The following is a 20,570-nucleotide window of genomic DNA, read 5'->3' as shown; positions in this document are numbered from 1 at the left end:
TGCTACAGCAAGTATGAATGGTTAGCCCCAGCAGAGAGCTGTTCCCTGGACTGAGGATGTTTCACATAACTAATTACCAAGCTTTATAACCATCCCCTGCAGACTATCATGATGATGAATGAATGAGATCAGACTAGTCCATATGGTTTATTGGTGGAATTTGCCCACATGCTGTAGATGCATCATTACTCTGTGTACTCATCAGCATGGGGATAAACACAGTTCAAAGTCTTTGCCCATACAATATGAAATCACAACCAACCTGCAGCTCCTCAGCTTTATCCCAAGAACTCTTCAGGCCTTTTTGGTGTCCTGTTCCTCTGTATCCTTGTCCTGGGCCATCCTGCAAGTCCTTTGGTGAATGCCATGTCCTTCCTTATTAAAGTAAAGCATAGTAAGCTGCACCTGTAGAAGTTAAACAAGAAATTGTTGAAAAACTTTGAATTCATAACACAGTGGTTAATAGTGTGTTGACTACTCTCGTCCTCTGCCTGACAAAATCAGAGTTGCTCCACTATGTGGCACAGATGCTCTGCAGCTCCACAAGCAGCAATGATCCTCTTTCTGCTGACTGCTATTTCCAGAGCAGAGCATTTCTCAACTCCACTGAGGCTGTTGAGCCCAGGAACCCTGTGGAAACAGGGGAAATTTCAAAGTAACTGCAAGCACCATGTTCAGAGTAGGTACCCAAAAAGGTGTACTGTATTGCCTGACACATCCCTGCGTCAAGCAATACCTTGCATTAGCACTAAAGGGAATAGGGTTTCATGGATGGAAACTGCTTTGAGCTGAAATCTGAGAGCTGTACCATTCCTTTCCATCTCTGAATTCCCTAGGCGGTCCAAGGCAGGCACCTTCATCTCCCTGTGGCTCAGTTTGCCATCTGTAAAACTGGGTTAGCATCCCCTCCTCCTTCTTACATCACTTTTATCCTTACCAATATTAACGGTAAATAGAGACGGGCTTGTTTGTGTGCGGGCCCAGCGCAAAACGGAGGGCACGACCGTGAAAGTGCCGCTCCTATGGGGAAGGTCTGCAGGGAAAGATAAGCGCTCGGAGGGGCAGGTGCAGAGCAGGATGCAAGGATGCAGGGATGCGCACGCGGGGAGGGGGGACGCCTGCAGGGAATGACACACGCGAGGCGGGCCGGGCGCTCGCCCGCCGCCCGAGCCAGCCCCACGCCGCGCCCGCCGCAGCGCTGCCCCCGGCCCGGCCCGGCACCGCCGCGGGGCTGCGGGGCGGGCTCCCCCCGCGCCCGCCTCCGCCCGCCCCCCGCGCGGGGCCGCAGCGGGCAGCGCGGGGCGCCGCAGCCTGCGGGCGGCCGTGCCCGCTGCCGCCGCCGCCCCGCAGGTGGGGGCGCCGCGCGGGGCCCGGGGTGCCATGGAGGAGCCGCCGCCGCCGGCCGCCTGATCCCCGAGGCCGCCGGCACCGAGACAAAGCGCGGGGCTGCGGCCGCGCCCGCCCGGTGAGTGCCGCGGGGGGCCCGGGAGGGAGGGGGGCTCCGTCTTGCGCCGCGGGCACCAGGCCGGGGGGAGGTCCCGGTCCCGCAGCCAGCCCTGCCTGACACCCCCGAACATCCCCTTCCTCATTCACGCCCAGACACTCCCGTCTGCCGCTTCGCCAAGCCCAGCGCACCGCAAGCATCCTCGTTCATAGCCCGGCCACCCTCAGCCCAGACTGCCCTTCCAGACGGCCCAGCCGTACACCGAGCACCCCCAGCACCCCTGCTCGTTGCCGAACGAGCCCGCGCCCACTGCCCAAACCTGCCGCAGGGGCTCTGAACGCCTCCCACGTCACCCCAAACACCCCCGTCACCCCAAACGCCCCCACGCACACCACTGTGCACAGCCCGCGCGTCCTAAAGACTCCCCCATCACGCCCCCGTTCCCGAGCAGGCGCTCCCACCACCCCGCAGACCGCCCAAACGCAGCTCCCGCCCCGGGCACTCCCCGCCACCGGACACTGCCCCGCAGCGCCCAGCAGCTCCCGCAACCTGCCCCCTCCCTGCACAGACACAGCCCTGCTCAGCCACTGGCGGTGCAGACCCCGCCGCCCCCTTCCAGCCGCTCCTCGCCCCTGCACGGGGACACAAAGGGGTCCGTGCGCCCGCCGCCCGCCCGCTCACCCGCCGCCGCTCTCTGCCCCGCAGGCCGAGCCATGGTGGAGCCGCCGGCCGAGCCTCCCCCGCAGCCCTGCCCGGCGCCCGGGGGGGCGGCGGGGGGAGAGCCAGCCCGTCCCGGAGAGCAGTCGCCGCTGCTGCACCTGGATCTGTACAACTTCGACTGCGCGGCGGCGGAGGGCAGCCGGTACGTGCTGACCAGCCCGCGGTCGCTGGAGGCCTGCGCCCGCTGCGCCGTGCGGCCCGTGGAGCTGCTGCCGCGGGCGCTGGGGGACCTGCTGCGGGAGGCGCCCGGGCGCTCCATGCGGGTGGCTGCCGGCCTCTACGAGGCCTACGAACGGGAGCGCCGCCGCAAGCTGCAGCAGTGCCGGGAGGAGCGGGAGAGGATTATCCGGGAGGAGAAGAGGCGGATCCTCGCGCCCCTCGGAAGCCTGCCGCCCTCGCCCGCCGCCCGCGTCGCCTCCCGCGCTGCCGCCGCCGCTGCTGCTGCCGGCGGGCCCCGGACCCATGGCGGGGGGAAGGCCAGGGCGTCGAGGGGTGCCAAGGGCAAGAGCCACTCCCTGGACTCGCTGCAGAAGCGCCGTGAGGGCAGCTGGGGCAAGACCTCTTCGGAGTCGGGGGCCTCGTCCTCCTACAGCGGGGAGAGCTTGCGGGAGCGGGGGGGCAAGGTGGGCGGCCGGGGCCGGGGGGCAGCCACTGCCAACGGGTCCTTTCTGGGGCGCAGCTTCAGCCTGGGTGACCTCAGCCACTCACCACAGACTGCCCAGAGGGTCGAGAGGATCGTCAGGGAGGTGAAGAGGAAGAAGGGCCTCTCGGAGGTGCCTGAGAGGGACAAGAAGATTGCGGCACTGATGATTGCCAAGCACCAGGAGGCCAACATCCTGCGGGAGCAGCGGCAGGCAGCCCATCTTCAGTGGGACAGCCAGCGGCGCCTGGCTGAGCAGCGTAAGGAGCAGGAGGAGAAGGAGAAGCAGAGGGCCCTCCTGCAGGGTCAGCGGATGTGGGAGAGCCAGGTGGAGAAGCGTCGTGGGAGGCTGTACCAGGAGCAGGAGGAAGCTGCCCTGCTGAAGCAGAGGCAGCACCTCATGTGTGAGGAGAGGTGGCGGGAGCAAGCAGAGAAGCAGGAGCGGCTGCGGAGGGAGAGGCTGGAGAGGGCCATCCAGGAGGACAAGCAGAAGAAGCTCCATCAAGAGCTCAACCTGAAGGCAAAGGAGGAGGTCAAGAAGGAACACCAGGAGCGAGAGGAGCAGCTCCTGCAAGAGAAGCTGTCCACAGCTGCACAGAAGAGGCTGAAGAAGGAGGTGCAGCTGCAGAAGGAGAAGAGACTGTTCAACCAAGCAGAGAAGCTGAAGCACGAGGCCTTGCTCAAGGAATTGGCCAAGCAAGAGGCAGAAGAGAAGGAAATGCTGAAGGCCTCCCTGAAGATGAGTTTGACGAAGGCTCAGGAGAACTATGAGCAGCTAGTGGAGAAGAGAAACCAGGAGCTGAGGGAGAAGGCCAGGCGTGAGGACATGCAAATCCAGAGAGCTAAACTGGCAGCAGAGAAGAAGGAAAGAGAGCAGAAGGAGCACTTGGAGGCACTGGCTAGAGAGACAGAGAGAAAGCTCCAGCATGCTGCCCAGGTGGCTGAAGAGGCCGTTCAAGAAAAAGCTCGCAAGGTAGTCTTGAGTCGTCTGGAGAAGGAAAAAGTGCAGAAGATGAACAAACAAAAGGTGGAACAGTATGAAGACTTACGACGCAGAGAAATTCTCCTCTCTATAGAGAGGAAGCTGGAGAGAAGCGAGCAGATCTTCAAGGAGAAGAAGACTGTCTTAGAAAATGCCAGATCTGTCGCTCGGGCATCCTTCCACGTGCGGGAAAAAGTACGGGAGGAAACGAACATGCGCACCTTTGACAAGATGGCCTTTGAAGCAGAACTGCATGCTCACCTTAACAAGAAATGAAAGATCTTGTCATGGATGAGTGGGAGTACACCACCGGTTGTCCATCCTAATGCATCAGAAAGCTCCTCCACATGAACATTTGAAAAACAACAACAATCAACATCCACCCTAATTTCTTATTCTGGGGGAGCAGGGTACCGCACAAAATTGTGGCAGCTATTTCACGTACTGTTTTAAATACATTTTTTGTTCTGGGTGTGTTTTAAGGACTGACCTCAGTCATCTTTCCAGAGGAGAAGCAAGTTTTTGTGTCCTCCACCCCACAAGCACACACAATTTTTCAGAAAGGGCTGCAGAAGAAGTCTGCTTGAAGCCTGTGAGTACTGATGGGTTGTTTACACCGGAGATGACTACAGCTGCATTCTTTTCAGTTTGCAATGCAGGCAACAGAGGCAATTAACTATTAGAGCCTACTAAGTAAAAACCAAAACCATCTGAGCTGATTCTGCCTTGAGTGACAGGCAGTTTGGTTTAAGTTATGGGACTGCATTTTCAAAGCTGCTGCACTTCCATGCTGAAGATGAGGAAAGCTGGAGTACAGAATTCCATATGCCCCGGGTGCCCCTTGCCCGCTGCTGGTACCAAGTTAGAGAAAGCACAGATCAAGGCCATGTAAGTAGACATGATCAGAGCTGGGCAGAAGCTGTTAGTGCTCACAAACACAGTTTCATTTTTGCTATTTGTAATTGTTGCCCCTCCCAAGTATCCCCACCTCTCCTTCTCCTTTTCAAGTTTCTCTTGCAAACATCTGTAGAATTTCTTCTTTTCTTTTGGAAGAAGGGGAGAAGGAGAGAAAAATGTGGGTGAGTCACAAACTGATGGGCACCCACATAGCACACTTGTTCATTGTGATATAAAAATGAGTGAACCTGTGAAATCTGGACTTAGGGGGAAATATGGGGATCAATTGTAAATGGAAATCTGTGATTGCATAGATTGCATAGAGAAATCACCCTTGGGAATTCTTAAAATTCAAGGAGACTCTCAGCCCCTTAGCTAGTTGGGCCCGCCTTGAGCAAGATGTTGGACCAAATGTCCTTCAGAGTTCCTTTCCAGCTTAATTGTTCTATGAGCTGCATACAACACATTCACCCAGCTCTTATCATCGTCTACTGAGCAGAGGAGCATTTCTCTGTCCACTGGTGCTAACAGTTGATTTCTCATATAGGGCACAAGAAAGACTAGATGCAGAAAATGAGGTACATTACAGATTCTTTTAGATGAGGATCATGCCTTTTTTATAACTCTTAACTCAATACTGTTTAGAGGAACTGAGTCCTGCCATTAAATGCACTGGAAATGTGAAAAGCCTACCTATACCCCCTGCACAGTGTTCAAGTAAGACAGTGTTCTGCTGCAGGTTTCCACATTTACTCTCTGTTGGGTTGGAGTTACAAGCACAAATTCAAAGCAGGCACTTTCTGCTGTTTTTTTCTGGCTGCTGACAGCATCAGCTCTCTGTTCCACCATCCATGACGCCATGCTGGGTTGCTCTGGTGATGGCAGCCAGACCTGGAACATGGAGGAGAAGCAGCAAGAACAGACAGGATCTTGTTTCCTTATGGATGTCTCTTACATACCACACAGTAGAAGAGAAAACAAGGAGAAGGTTGACATGTGGAACAGACACGCAATCCTGCATGCATAGATTGCTTACCAGAATTTCCCAGAAGATGACAGCAGGTCAAAACCCTCTTAGAAGACTTTAAGGAAGGTGTTAAATGAACAGCAGCAACAACAATAGACCAAGCACACCCTGGTGCCCTGCAAGGCTGGAGACATTATACGAACAGTGTTGAAAATGGAGCAAGTAGGGATTTATTTTTTTTTATTTTAAAGGAACTTGCTCTTCTTTGAATCATGGTACAATTGAAGGTGTTAAGAGCAGGCAGCATGAAAGTAGGAATTAGGGCTCCTGAGCGATGTTTGCTATGTCAGCCATTGGCTCACTGTGTAACACCAGGCAAGTCCTCAGGGGCTGGGCTTGCCCCTATTAATATAAATGGAAGCAGAGTTGGGCTCTTGGGGTTGCTGGGACTTACAGGAAATAGTAACACTTGGCTTGGCAAAGCACTTCAAAGACTTTGGATGAATGATGCTAACAAAGCACAAAGATTTATTTATTTATTTATTTATTTATTTATTTATTTATTTATTTGTTTGTTTGTTTGTTTATTTATTTATTTATTTGAGTGGTTACTAAAGTAAAACATCCCTTGGTGAAAAGCACTAATTAACACCAAAATCTGGTAGCTGTGGAAAGATAGCTGCATTACTGTTCCCAGCAAGCAGTCTGTCCCCTGACCCTCGTCCTCAAAGCAGCAGTTTGAACAGTGAAAAATTCTGCTGTAACACTGGACTAGATCCTTGAACAAAAACAGTCTTCTCCACATGTTGTCCACATTGCAGTGATCTGTGTGTGCCCTTGTAGCTGCAAAGACCTAGAAAAGAGTTGGCCAGTGGCCCAAATCTAGCCAGCACTAAATTTCCCTTGCTCCCTGGCAGCACTAGAGTTGGGATAAAACCTGCAGTGACTCCAGCACAGCCCGTGTTTCATCTGGTTAGAAGCCTGCCAGCACAGATGTGAGAGCCCCTGCTTTCCTGTGTCATTACACTGTGGTTGAAATTCACTGCTTGTTCCATTTAGAAGGAAAATAGGGAAAGCTGGGAAACAGTGGAAAGAAGGCAAAATGTGGTGGGCAAATGAGCAGACAGCCTCTAATTGGAACAGCTTTTTTTCCGTAAAGGTCTACTGCAATCTACCTGAAGACTTTGTCCAAATCTCCCTCTGACAGGGCATTTCCAGTGCAGACTGAGAACATTCTGTATCCTAGGAGACATGTCTTGGCCACTGACTGTAATTACACCTAGGGTCCATCTCCTGCTGCTGACTGAGTTTGACACCTTGGGGCTACAGCCGAACTAATCAAAACAAACCTACATGATGGTAATTGGATTGGCAAACTACTGTTCCTATACTGTGCAGTGTACAGTTTGAGTTTTGAATGTGCAGTCTAAGAAAAAATATTTTTTTTCAAAAGACATTAATCTGTGTATGGATATTTTTTATTTGTCTACTGGTTTCAGTCCAAAGTCCATGAAATTTGCTGGAGTTCATGAGTTTAAAATTGCAGCATGGAAAATTTAAGTCAGCAAGTTGGGTGGAGGCGTGAGAGGTATTTCTTGGGTCTGCTTATGCTTCCATTTATTTGAGGAGTTTTACTGCTGGATTTCTGTAGGAACAGAAATTAAATCCTGGGACACATGTAAAAAGTATATGGCCCTTTTAGATGAGGATTAATTGGTGGTTTTGCTATTGAGCTGCAGGCTAGGGAGAACTAAAAGCAAGCAACATGTTATCTAACAGCTCAGAAGTAGATTGTGGCTTACTTAGAGCAGAGAAGCAGCTGATACCATTTGTTTAGGTCCGGCAGAAAGCTAACTTAGTTTGGTCCTCTCCTGGGATTAGAAAACACATTTTAGGCTATCGCTGTATTATAATCATAAGGTTATAACAAAGACTTTGCTTCTAGGCCATTTGCCTGCATGCCACATAATGACCACTAAGCTTTGAAATACCTGCACTTTAAAAGCAACAACAAAAGGACAATTACCAGGAAACTTCTGTGACTGGTAACACATCTTAGATCCAGCTATCTTCAAATTCCTGCGTTTCAGTTCCTAAATTCTTGGTTTTCAATTCCTAAGCAGTTGGGAGTCTAGCTGTAGTTTCACATTGGATCCCGTAGATTTAACGGGATCACCCCAAATCTGAAGCTAGTGCCACTAAACATTCAGTTCTAATGCCAAGCACTGACACGTGGATGCAGCTCTAACACAACTTGAAAACCACTGCACTGCTTACTGCTGCTTATTGACTAGGACTACTGCTTGAAGCTGACCTACTAGAAACCACTTAGAATGTTTACAGTTTTTCCGAAGTTGAGATCTTAAAGCACGGGGGAGAAGAAAGACTCCAATATCATTTAAATGTTCTAAAAAGTATAACAGGACCAAGTCCTTGGATTCTTTTCAGGCAAAACTCCTATCGTTTTATACTAATGTTTTGTAATGAGACAACATGATCAAGCATTCTGTATCAGAATTCTATATCAGAAATCAGTATCAGAAAAGAGGAGTCTGTCACGCTGATGACTACAGCAGAATAGGCACGTAATTTCAGAGGCCTCAGAACAGTGAAGTCTGGTTTCCTAGGGCACCTGCTCTGTGAGTCTCACTTTAGTGAAACCTCGGCTGCAGGATGAATTCATCTTGTATTACACATCAGAGAACTCACACATGAGGGAGAAGCATTGGCTAAAGAGCAGTTTCTTTTGCCTGAGCTCTGGATGAGTTTTGAAACACAATGGAGCGCATTTTGCATGTTCACAAACTGTCCTGGTTTTGTGGATTGTCTAGTTTTTAACTGCATCTGGGCTAAAACCAGAGCCTTTCAGTGGCATAGAGAGTGCCAACAGTCTCATCTGTATTCTTCCTCTTCACACAAAATTCATCACTAAAACATGATCTCTCTGTCAAGGTTGAATTTTGCAGATACGTTCAAAAGCTATTAGGAGAAGCAGCTGCACCATCACTAGTTAATATTTTACAAGGTAATTTTTAAGGCAGTTTATAATAAGTTCTTTCACCACATACATAAGAGGGGTGTGAGGATTGGATTTCTTGCCTTGGTTACCTACTGTGTTTCTCTTATGATGGTTATGGAGCTCCAGGCTCATTCTGTGCTAAAATTTCTCTTGATGCCTGGGGAATTCTGTTCATTAGACAAATGCTGAATATGCAGTGCACACAGGTTTGGAAGGGGACTTAGTTCGGTGTGCATGTCTTTATTAAGCCAAGCCTGGACAGGGAGACATGGGAAACACAAAATTTGCAATACAAAGTCCATCAGCCACTAGTTTTCCAAAAGTTCAGCTAAGAACAGCTCCAGAGCCACCCCTGCTAGCTCTCATCAGGGAAGTGACACCCTTTGCTCTCTTACTGACCTCAGAGAGAGCCAGGCTGATCATATCCTACCTGAGGACAGCTTCTCATCACTTCACTTGTTAGATTAAAGAAAGATTTGCTTTCAGCTGTGGATATTCTTCCTCTGCTGGTAAAGGCAAAACTGTAGTAGTTGAAATGCCATTTTGAAAGTGGTTTGTTGTTTTGGTTTTAGTTTTGGTTTTTGTTGTTGTTGGGGTTTTTTGTTTGTTTTTGTTTTGTTGGGAGTTTTGTTTTGTTTTAAAGCAGATGCAGGGAGATGTAAGGATGAGACACAAAGCTAGTTAGAGGCAGCACATTAGAGATGATGACTGTGACTGTCTTCGCACAAAGTTCTACTTTGTGGACCTGGAACTGTGCTGTTGTTTAGTACGGCAGCAGCCACATCCAGGAGAGCAGAGGTGCTCTGGGAGGTGCTTTGTGATTTCTTCACAGATCACACAGTATCCCTTCAAAGCATGCAAATGTAAACTCTAATGCTTTGCTGAGTCAAGGTCCTAGGGAATTTAGTTCGTTAGGACTGGACTTAGCTTTCATAGTTGTAAAAGAAGGCTGAAGAAGAGGAAGACACTGGTTTAGCCCAGTCCCTCTGGAAATCAGCCCCGTGACATTTACTTTGCAGTGCAGTACAGGCATATTCTAGTGTGAGCCAATGGAGCCCTAATACAATCACTTTGGGAGTGCAGCCCCACAAGTCTTTGGCAAGCAAGTGGCACTCCTGTAAAGAGCCAGTACTGAGACCTGGTAAGAAAATCATAATGCTTCTGCTTCTAGGCCGGGGACAGCTCTGCCCTTCTTTTTGGTGAGATATTATTAGGTCATGTTTTGAAGAGAAAACACTGGGAAGAAGAAAAAAATGCAAAACTGTTCCACATGAGACACCTGGAAACACATTCTCTATTTATGGAGAGCAACTAGCACTCTGGGGATGTCAGTCTTCAGAGCCTTCATAATGGAATAGGCCCCACATCCCACATGCCTCTTAAAGCTATGGCATGAAAAAAATTAAGTTCTAGGTCTGACTTCTTTGTCCTTAGACTATTCTTTGAGCATGGCTCTTTGCTGGAGGCTCATGAGCTGTTACTGTAAGGTTCTAGTCTGAAAAGACCCAAATCATTCTCTGGCAACTTTGCACTCATCTCCTAAGTCCCTGCCATTCAGCAAGAAATTCTCTGCATTACAGAACCACTCTGGCAGTAAGAATTATTCTGTGTTACAAAACAAAACTGCCAGTGCTATTTTGTTCTTATGTGATTTTCACAGCTCCCCGCATCTAATCTCAGGACCTGGCTGTGAGGTAAACTAGTTATCGCCCCCAGCCTAAGTACAAGCAAACTGAAGCAGAAAGAATTGATGTGACTTGCCCTGGGCCATGCTGGCCACCCCGATCTAGCTGGAGCTCTCATTCAAGTCCTCTCTAATCCCCATGCAGCCCTCTAATTAACATCTCCTGGTTGCAATGGAAGGATATGCCTGTGCCCCTGCCGTGACAGCTCCTCTGGCTCCTGTTTTGCAGCTGGTGCTTCATGGAGGATGAAGGTTTTAAGCCACCAGCTCCCACTCCTGGGCATTGCCTCCAAAACTTGAAACAGTTTTAAATGGGGGGCCTGAAGATGAGATAGGGCTACACTGGGAGCCTGTGACAGAGGCACAGTGAGAAGAAGATATGTTAGCTAAAATGGGCAGGAACTACAGATGGAAATGTTAAATGAAAGAGTAATCATGGACTGAGTATCCTTATACCATCCTGGCTAGCTAGAATCACTTATATGTCTAAGTATGACAGCATGAAATAGCACTTTCTTTCAGCACATTAAACTTACAGGGCCCAGTTCATCCCATTAGTTACCTCTCTAGGGCCAGCAGAGTTGTTCCAGGAATGAATGCAACCTTTTATTATTTATGCAAATCACAGTGGCTTGGGATATCTTATGCTTCCAAGAACTTGGTGGAAATTTCCCCCTGCCTGAACAGTACCCAGGCAATGGGATGGGAGGGTCACATAACAGTTGATATTTTTAGACTGGGTGACAAATTTGTCAATACCCTGGTGCTGGACGCTGTGTTCCTGGGTGTTTACAAAGCAATGTCTGCTTTAGCAGCTCAGTGCAGCTGAGGGAAAGAGCAGCTGGCACAGAAGTATCTTGTCAGACAGCAAGCTAAACAGTAGGGAGTAAGAGATTTGGCTCTGTGTCTGTTGGGTGCTATGGGAATGTTTTGGTTTGTAAGAGGGTGATGGGATAATTTCTTCTCTTTTTTAATCACCTCCAAAATAGGCTGTGCTATTTTTGACAATTATTTAATGATTTATAAGAGATGGGAAAATAAATGAGGAAGGGAGCTCAAAACACAAATGTGTAGGTAAAGCAGAAAGACATTTTCCTTTCCCTCCTTAAAAAAAACCTGTGAGAATTGTGCCAGCAGGTGAGAGTTTTGTTAAGTGCCAAGTTGCATGCAATTTCTTAGACCCTAGGAGGGGGGGCACTCTGTTCACAAGCTTTTCTACCTGTGCACCTGTCTCCTGTACAAGCTGACAAAACAGGCTTTATGTTTACCTCCCAGTAACAGTTATTTCTTCGAATTTCAAGGAATAGATGAGATCCACGAACAGAAAGAAACTAATTTCACTATAGAGGGACCACTGAACAGCCATCCTGGGTGGACTCACTCCACATCTGACATGAACCCTGATGGCAGAGTGATAGTTTGCTCTCATCAAATTTCAGCAACCCTCAGCCAGGCACTGTCTAGGAGCCTCTGCACCATTTTCAGCTCCCACCTGATTCAAGCTGTCCTTGTTTCCTAGCCAGTTTAATCCTGAGTTCCTGCTCCCATTGCCTCTAGCAAGGTACCTGGGGAGCTGACCACAGGGTGCAGCCAAGTCTCCACTTATCTGTAGAGGCTTCAACCAAACTAATTTGCCTTGCTCTTCCTTAATCTGGGGCATGTCTGTGCGTGAGCAACTACAGGAACTGTCTGAGTCTGGGCTTTGAGTAGTGCAGATCGAACATCTAGAGAAGGACTTGGGTGTTGCAGCATAGCAAAGGGATGCTACTGTTTTATTTTTGATTATCAATACCACTTCTAATTTACACTTCAGACAGTGTACCATGAACAGGTCGAGCACTAGCAGCCCCAGAAGAAGTGCTTAAGTGTTGCCCTCCACACTTAGACCAGTGCTTGTCATGGGAAGCAGTGTCCCTTCTTACATGAGAGAGAAGCTTTCCTTTCTGCAATCATCATCATATCATGCACAGGTGCTTTGGGGACAGGCTGGCATCCTAAGATACGTCCATCCTATCACCACCATCACCAGCTTCTCCTTATGACCTGAATTCTACCAGTAAATTAATAATTAGCTTATATAGGCCTGCATGACCTGTCATGACAGGAATTTTAGATATAATGCAACATCTGAGTCATGGCATTGCTTTTTCTGCTATTAGTTTCACCTGCCGCTGCTCAGCAGGAAGTAAAGCAAGGGAGGATTGTTTCAGTAAACCAGAGGTGACCTGCCTGCTTTCAGAAAATCTAGGCAGGTAGGCAAGCTGAGGGCTTCAGGGCTTTATGTAACACTAGAGCACCTGACATCTTAGGTTAGCTGTAGGTACACTACGTATCACTTGCATGGTAGCTGTCACTCCAGCTTACGTCTCTTGGATGCTGTGAGTCCTAATATCTTCCAGGCAGAAGGCACTCTGTCTTGTAACAGAAGGTTTCTCTGATTCCTACAGTATTTCAAAGAACCTGCATGTATCTGTTTGCAGAATCAGATATTTCAATACATTTTATTTATGGTTCCATCAAAAAATTGTAGAAGTAGAGATTCCTGAAGGCAATGATGTTCATACCCAGAGCTACTGTACTCTCTGAGTGTCTCTGACCACACTACACTGTGCTACTCTAGAGATTTCTTACAGCTCCTGCAGTCTCAGGGAACCTGCAGATCCCTCCCTGCAAAGACACTGTACTATAATGCAGATGCCACGTGATTCAGTCGCAGGCTGCAAGTCCCCAAATGCACAGAAATTTACTGTAAGCTACCAGGGGAATTTCTGCAGAGTCTCCTGGAATCCATAGGGGCCATTCCAGTCTACCCTGATGCCACTGCTGTATAAACTCTCATGCTGTACAGTACCTGCTAACCTAATAATACTGTCTGAGTCCTCTCCATGACAACACACCGCAATGTTCTCAGGTCCAGGGAGGCATCCTGTGATTAGGCAAGGCTGGCCAGGGAATCTGTGTATCAGATGTATAGAGTATAATTTAAACATAAGTATTTTCTATGGGGAAGTTGGAGGCATAAATGCAAAGGGGCAGAATTACTCTGCAGAGGAAAGGAAATAATTGCTGAATGTGAACGAGAAGAAAGAAATTACAAAATGAGACCTTTAAATAACCTTAAAATCATAGGAGATCTGGTTTACAGGTTTCATGTAACAGATGTACATGACCAAACAGCTTCATACATTTTGGATACCCTCAGGGAATGAAGAATGGTGGGAAGTATTGAGGACCTCAGGTAAGAAAGGAACGGTGTTTTCCAACATGGGTTGGAGTTGGCTGGAGTGGAGAATTGTAGAAAAGCTGTTCAAGACTACGTTCCACCTATGATGGCATTACAGCAAAGAAATATAGTCCAGTTCTCTTTAGGGAACTGGATTGATGGCTGGCAGTGTTGCACAAAGACCAGATCAATACAGGGCTTTATTTGTAAGCAACCATTTCAATTCAGACCACGGGATTGGCTTTATGCCTGTTAAGGTCAATTGCCCAAAGGCAAGCACATGGTGACAATTAGCACATTCCTGTGTCCAACAGAGGTGACACCACAGCCAGAGGAAAACTGAGGCTGGGGCTGTTTCCAAAGAGGGCAGAGACCTTCTGAAAGGGAAAAGCCAGATTAAAAGGGAATCATAATCCTTAACTATTCAGTGACAGCCTGGGAAGAAAGGATTGCTCAAAAAAAAACAAGGGTTCTCTCTCAAGGAAGATAGTGTTTTCACTGCTGGCAAGCTGGGTGTGGACTCATGTCCTCATCTTCTCCTTCTCTGGTAGGGGCAAGAGACAGAATCTCAGCGAAAAGAGGGGGACAGAATTCTGTCTGGGAGGATGAAACCTCCTGGGTCAGACCTTGTCAATCAAAGCTCTCGCTGTGATTTCACTTGCAGACAGGACCCTAAATATCACTGGGAGACTGGGCTTCAACCCTCAACTTGTACAACCTGAACTTTGGTCATGTATCCATGCTCTGATGCATTTTCTGCACTTGCTTGGACATTAAGGCAGGTTTGTGGGGCTTTCCAGCATGCCAGTTGCATGCTTCACAGCCATATCCCAGCAGGAAAGGTTGTATCTCATCCTTCCCAGTTCAGATCAGGATTAGTTGCTTATTCAGAGTCCCTTCCCCCATTGACAGAGTGGAGGAAAAATAATTATGAACCTTCTTTTTATATATGCCAGCTAGCAGACAGGATCAATACGCAAAGGGACTCCCTGATTTCTGACATGCCTAAGCCCTCAGACAACTGTGGGGTTTTTGCACCATATGGCTCTATCACTTGATAAAATGGTGCCCTAGATATGTTGGTTGTATTCCAGTCTGCCACCAAATGAACTTAGGAGGATGGGCACATACAGCCACAGTTTCTGCAGTGTTGTCACCATTTCTGAGGTCTCCAGACCTATCACAAGCTGCTGTATTTTTGCAACCCCTCCTACCCCCCCTCCCTGGGACCAGCTACCGAAGAGATTAAGCACAGCATGCTATCTACTGCAGTGGCTTAATCACTAAGCAAAGCACTCATCCCCTGAGCACAAGGTCAGGGAATTATCTTCCTGACAGATAATGCAGCCACGGCTTGGAACAAAATGAGGAGCTGAACTGTCATTGCAAGCCCACAGGCCACAGCTTTATTGCTGTTTCCGGGGGGAGTAATGCTGCTAGGATGCTATGAAAGTGTAGTGTGACTTTTCCCACATGCCCCAAGATGCCTCTTGGTGGCAGAGAAAGATAAACACAGGAAAAATAGTACACAGTTTTGTGTACACACATCCCCCTCCCATAAACACCTCCTATGCCAAACCTGTCCCTCTGAGAGCGAAAGGTTTTGATGGTTGGATGTATTTGGCACTGTGTACTAAAGAGACTGTGAATAACTAACTGAGCACTAAGACAGGGCCAAAAGAGAAGTGACCTCGGGGGAAATATATTTATCTAGAAATATGGTTTCAGAAGGCATAGATCCTATGCTTCAGTTTCATCACAAGGTGGGAAGTCCCATTCCCACATAAGCCAGCCTGTGGGGGCAGAGCTGCAAGGCCTGCCAGTCCCACAGCTCACCACACAGCTGCCAGAGGGCAACTCAAGCCAGTGGGGGAAAAACTCTTCATTTGAGATTTAAATATAAAGAGTTCAGGTCTGCTGCCACCATAAAAGAATGAGGAAAACTCCTGACACAGTGAGCTATGAAACCAGGTTCTTACTAGGAACTAGCACAGGGCATCAGCTCCAGCAGCTGTGCTGTGAGCACCTCAAGACCCTCTGCACGCAGCCAGGAAGAATGAGCCATGGTCTCTTGCCTGGTGGCCACTGGAGACCAGCCCCTTTTCATAGAAGGGGAAGGCATAAGCTGAGGTTACAGAAAAAGGCTGAGAAGGTGAGGCTCTCTACCCAAAGCTGGGCGATACAAACAGCTTACAGCTCTCCAGGTGACTCCTTCGCAGTCACATATATAGCAGTAACTGCAGAGGAGGAATCCTCATCTCTCCACTTTGGTCAAGAGGCCAGGTCCCTAAGACTGGTTGAAATTACACACATGGTAAATCTTTCTTGTTGTGCCTTTCAAAAGCAGCTAAGCAATCAAATGACATTTTGTCACCTTCCTCAGCGCATCTCGCCTTCTGCAGTCCAGCTGCTCCCTAAAGGCCATAGCTGTTATCATTTCTCCGTGAAACATTCACACCTTGCCAAGTCTCTGTGCCTTACCTGGGGGCAGCAAGGGCTATGCTGTAGCCAGAGGCGCTGCTCTCCTCCGTCTTTCCAGCAAGAGATGCTTCTGGCAGCATTGGTGTGGGATGTGAGAGAAGCAGCTCCCACCTCAAAGCACAAGATTAACCCAGAGCCTGCTTTGCAAATTCCACTGTTCTTCAGCTATAAATAAAAAATAAAATGTTTTTATTACTTTCAGGTTGAAACAGGAAGGGTCTGATCATCTTTGAGATCTCTGTCTCTATTAAGCTTGGTGGACAGAGGTCACAAGTGTGGGGAGATGGAAGACAGTGAGCAACTGCCAACACCTCATTTTCGTAGGAAAGCAAGCTAGATGGACAGGTTGTAGTTGAAGCTTTTTTGAGCTGAGTGCATTGCATCTGAAGAGTGTGTGTCCCCCAAAGGACTCACTGAGGTTATGTGTGTGCTGTTCATTCTCCTGGGGCAGGGCACAGACATCAGTGCCCTTTCCATACACCCACCTCCAACCTAACAACTAAGGCATAGCAGAGACACAGGCAGGACTGGCAGGTGGAGTAAGGAACCTGCCTGCCCTGCAAGGGACCTGGATGAGTTAGCTACAAATAAAGGTGCTTTTTCCTCACCTCTTATCTCAGGCGAAGGAGACAAAACCCCACAGTACTCCATGTGGAAAACAGAACACTAATAAAGCTTTAGATTTTCCACTTGACTGCTGCTCTTCAACTCCCCTCCCTTTCCCACCTGAATTTCTGTTGCCTTTGGGGAAATCTGACATTACATATCTTTCTGTATTCTTAATTAGTAAAAAAAAAATCCCTCCCTCCATTAAGTGACTCTCAACAACAGAGACGGGGGAACATACATTGAGAACTGTTTGCCTTACTCTCTGCCAGGGGCCTCTCCCCAGTGTCCCTCCCATGGCCCTGTCCCTGCAGCCACCACAACCCAGGTTTCAGTGTCACTTTGTCCATAGCAGAAAGCTGGACAACGCCTTCACAAAAACCACATCTCTGCTCTAGAGCACATATAGGAAAGGACCCCTTTTAACCACATGGAAATTAAACACTGCTCTACCTGTCCTGTATGTGTTTCTCTCCACAGGAACGTGGCTGTGGGTTTGCACCCCAGAACTTGTTCTGGTCAAGCTATAGGCTGCTTCTCAAGAAGGCCATTGGCTACACAAGTTCACCAGGTCAACTGGGGGATGGCATGAGCTCCCTTCTCTTCCTACAGAGCTCCAGTTACTAATCTTCCCATTTCATTGAGCTTCACCTCCTCCCTACAACTAGATTTTATTCATGACATCTCTACATTTCCACTATGCTCCAGATGACAGCATGACCACCAGGAAGAGGATCATCTCTTACAGAGGATTCACCGGCCCTCAGCCTCCAAAGACTACAGCGACTAGCCTGGATAACAATTCATCTTCCCAAAAAAAATGATCCATATATATTTATATATTTGGAAAATGTATGTAATTAAATATAGTCTCTCCAGCAGTGAGTGTAAGGGCCTGGGCCAGCCACTGCTTTCCTTCTTTTCCCTATTAATAGTGCTAGCTCCATGAAAAATGGTGTGGCCTCAAGATTCTTCTTGCTATGTGAGGCAGGCTCCCTCCCACCAAGCGCCCTGATTCCTCTCCTTCCCCTTGCTCTGGTGCTGCCAACTGTGTTTGCCAGGTTTCCTTTGGGAACTCATCTGCCTTCCAGCTCTCAGTGCACAGCCAAGCCATGGAGGCTTGCCAGCCCACCTGCTCCCCAGCCAGCTGCTGCTCCTGAATACCTCCTGGAGGGTCTGTGCCGGAGTGTGTGTAGGTCCAGGCAGCACTTAACACAGGTGGGGAAATCCCTAGTGAGTGCCAGAGATGACATGCTACAGATCTATTCCCAAGCCTTTTTCACCACAGATTAAGAATGACTCTAAAATTTACCCAATGGTAAGTAGGTGAAATGTACTTGTCTGTGGCAGGCAGGAGAAGAGATTAGAGATTGTAGTGGTCTTTTCAATAAATCTCTGAAGATTAAGGAGAAAGCAGATTCCATAAAGTAAAATCTGATTTGCATTTGACACAGCTGTCCATCCAAAGATGAGTACCCACATCCCACTGCTGCATAATTCACATTTCTCCACATGCACCCTCCAGAAAGTGAGCTGAAGTCATGGCTTTACTACTATAATTAGCATCCATAATGTGGCAGGCTGGGGTATCAGGGCTGTGGGGATGGCAAATAGCGACCCATTTCTCCTTAGAAAGGAGACAGAATTCATTTCATGTTACTTCAGGAACTCACACCTTACCACAGCAAACATCATATGGACAGGCAGAGAAAAAGCAGAATATAATCCTGTCTGTCCTACTGTCTCCTGACCTTAGACAACACAGCCTCATTCTTCCATAATTCATGTCTCCTACTGCAGAAGCAGCCACAGCTTCTGATTCTCTGGCTATCCCATTACAGCAGTAGTAAGAGTGCAAGCCAATTATTCTGCAAAACAATTCAAATTAATTCAGTGCCTTAAACCAGCAAATCTTTCTTTACAACATTACCTCTTCTTTGCTGCACTGCAGCTACAAGAACTCAATAGTTCTGTCCCTCCATCTTCCCCATGAGCCCACTGTCTTGGACACACACCACTGCCTCCCAGGAAACAGTTTCTTGTTTTCTTTTCAGTGACACTGAGAGATACTTAAAACATCTCTGATGCATGTAGGGGTAATGTTTTTCCAGGGCTCTTAGGATACTTAGTTGCAGTTTGTTAAATCATGCGGATAGGAAAATGTTGAGGACATTTCTGGCACACCAGCTGTCTGACCTGACTTATTTACATGATGCTAGGAAATGCACTAGTTTTATAGTCCTTGTGATCTGAGACTGTTTATCCAGAGAAAGGCAGCAGCAAGGAAAAGGGCACGTCAGGCTCCCTATGTGCTGGCTTCAAAACCCGCGTCAGCCCCAAGCCTCGTGCTCCAGCCCCTGTTCTGGAACAGGCTGCTTGCCCCTTTCTCCAGCACTGTTCTGCACATTGGAGCTGTGTGCCTGGCCGTGATGGGAGCTGCCACCACCAGTGACCCTCATGCAGGGCAGCTGGAAAAACACTCAGCTGTCTGTCTTGAGCAGGTTGCTGAAAGACTTGGAAAAGCTGAGGCCACAGTTGACCTGGCTGCTGCAAGGTGGAGGCGCAGAAGTGTCCCTAATGCAGGATTAACAGGCTGTTGTCCTTACCAGGGCTGTTTGCCCACACATGGCTTTCTCTGTAAGTCTGGCAATGGCAGCTACAGTAGAGAGACAGCCTTCAGGGTCACCTTTAATTACAAAACACACCAAGCTTCATCTGAAGGTAAAACTTTCCAGTCTTCTCTCCACCTAAAAGGAAAAATCAGAAATTACTTTTGGACAAATTATTTTTGGGCAAATTATTTTGAGGGAAAACAAGAAAAATAAAAAGAAAAGCCTCATTATGAAATATTTCTTTAGATAGATGACATATGTTTGATATACACATTTCATATGCATCTTTAATGTATGTGTGTGTGTGTATCTATATATGCACTCATGTGCACATATGTATGTATATGTATAGTGTGGAGAGGTGAGTTGGATTCACTGCTCATTAGCAGCCTGCAAGGGACACGTGATGCCAGCGACTCACTAAATACAGGCCCCCTGAGCCTCCCAGTGAAAGCTCAGACTGGTTTGGTGGATGCACTGGTTCCTCAGCCTGCCTCTCGCCCCTGTGAAACACCCTGGGACAGGACCTGGCCCACAGACCCCGAAAGGGCCTACGCTGCAGGTCCGAGGTGAGGGGACACCAGGCAACACCTTGCCCAGCTCTGCACTCAAGGGCTTGGCCCAGAACCATGTGTGAGGTGGGCTGTGAAGCAGGGAAGGAAAGTGCCCGGTTAAGAGCCTGGGGTGTTCACTGCCCATCACTGTGCATTTTCTGCATGAAACGCTCAAGTCTGAAAGACTTTGGAGTAGGATGAATAATATTTCTGGACAGGAAACCAGTGTTACGAGAACACCATGAGCAACTCTGAGGCCATGTCTCACCTCCTTTGCTCTCTTCAAGGAGAGCAGCCCTGCCAGCTCCACCATGGCAGGGTGGGCTTCCCCTCTGTCTAGGGCAGAACTGTCCTCCTGTGGCTCCCGGGTGCCACAAAGCCCACCGGGGTGATGCTAATTTCCACCTCAGGGAGATACAGTTAGCCACAGTTAGCCAAAGAACAAACAGAAAGCTGAGGGAGCAGGCTGGAGGGGAAGGCAAGGAGAAGCCAGCCTGCCCCTTACAATCCTGCTCAAAGCTAGGGAGAGTTGGATAAGCAGGGAGGAGAGTACATTTGCTGTGTAAAGCAGTTTTTGTTTGCTAATTTTGTGACCCTTCTTAAGTACAGACAGGACTGAAACTCCTGGTATGGGGAATGCACCAGAACCAAGGCCCAGAAGCATTTCAGGCCTGCAAACTCCTGTCTGGACAAGAAAAAGAAGATAATCAAGACACTTCATTCCTTGACAAGGTGCTATCC

At 48.4% G+C, this 20,570-nt stretch overlaps 2 protein-coding genes across 7 annotated transcripts in view; one reads left to right on the top strand and one right to left on the bottom strand.

The window, feature by feature from the left end:
* The window catches only part of PLEKHD1 (pleckstrin homology and coiled-coil domain containing D1), a 68,186-nt gene that overhangs the window by 4,624 nt on the left and 42,992 nt on the right, over positions 1-20,570 (bottom strand). The window contains exons 14-16 of the mRNA XM_051791427.1: positions 19,270-19,410; positions 16,058-16,222; positions 263-405 (exon numbers count right to left, since the gene is read on the bottom strand). The gene's annotated coding sequence lies outside the window, so the exon portion shown is untranslated. The remainder of the gene's footprint in view (positions 1-262; positions 406-16,057; positions 16,223-19,269; positions 19,411-20,570) is intronic.
* Positions 1,355-19,378, top strand: CCDC177 (coiled-coil domain containing 177). Of its 6 annotated transcripts, XM_051791413.1 has the most exons (4): positions 2,136-4,674; positions 13,499-13,591; positions 17,144-17,234; positions 17,372-19,378. In XM_051791413.1, exon 1 carries the CDS (start codon positions 2,158-2,160, stop codon positions 4,060-4,062), a length of 1,905 nt encoding a protein of 634 aa, XP_051647373.1. In that variant the 5' UTR covers positions 2,136-2,157; the 3' UTR covers positions 4,063-4,674; positions 13,499-13,591; positions 17,144-17,234; positions 17,372-19,378. The 6 variants fall into 6 exon arrangements, with proteins under 6 accessions (XP_051647370.1, XP_051647373.1, XP_051647371.1 ...); XM_051791411.1 differs by having other exon boundaries at positions 17,144-19,378; XM_051791412.1 differs by having other exon boundaries at positions 13,483-13,591; positions 17,144-19,378.

The sequence above is a fragment of the Manacus candei genome, unplaced genomic scaffold (genome assembly GCF_025592945.1).
Source record: "Manacus candei isolate 608988 ecotype Guabito, Panama unplaced genomic scaffold, ASM2559294v1 h1tg000033l, whole genome shotgun sequence".
Classification (NCBI taxonomy): domain Eukaryota; kingdom Metazoa; phylum Chordata; class Aves; order Passeriformes; family Pipridae; genus Manacus; species Manacus candei.
This window is presented reverse-complemented; position numbering and strand designations above follow the sequence as displayed.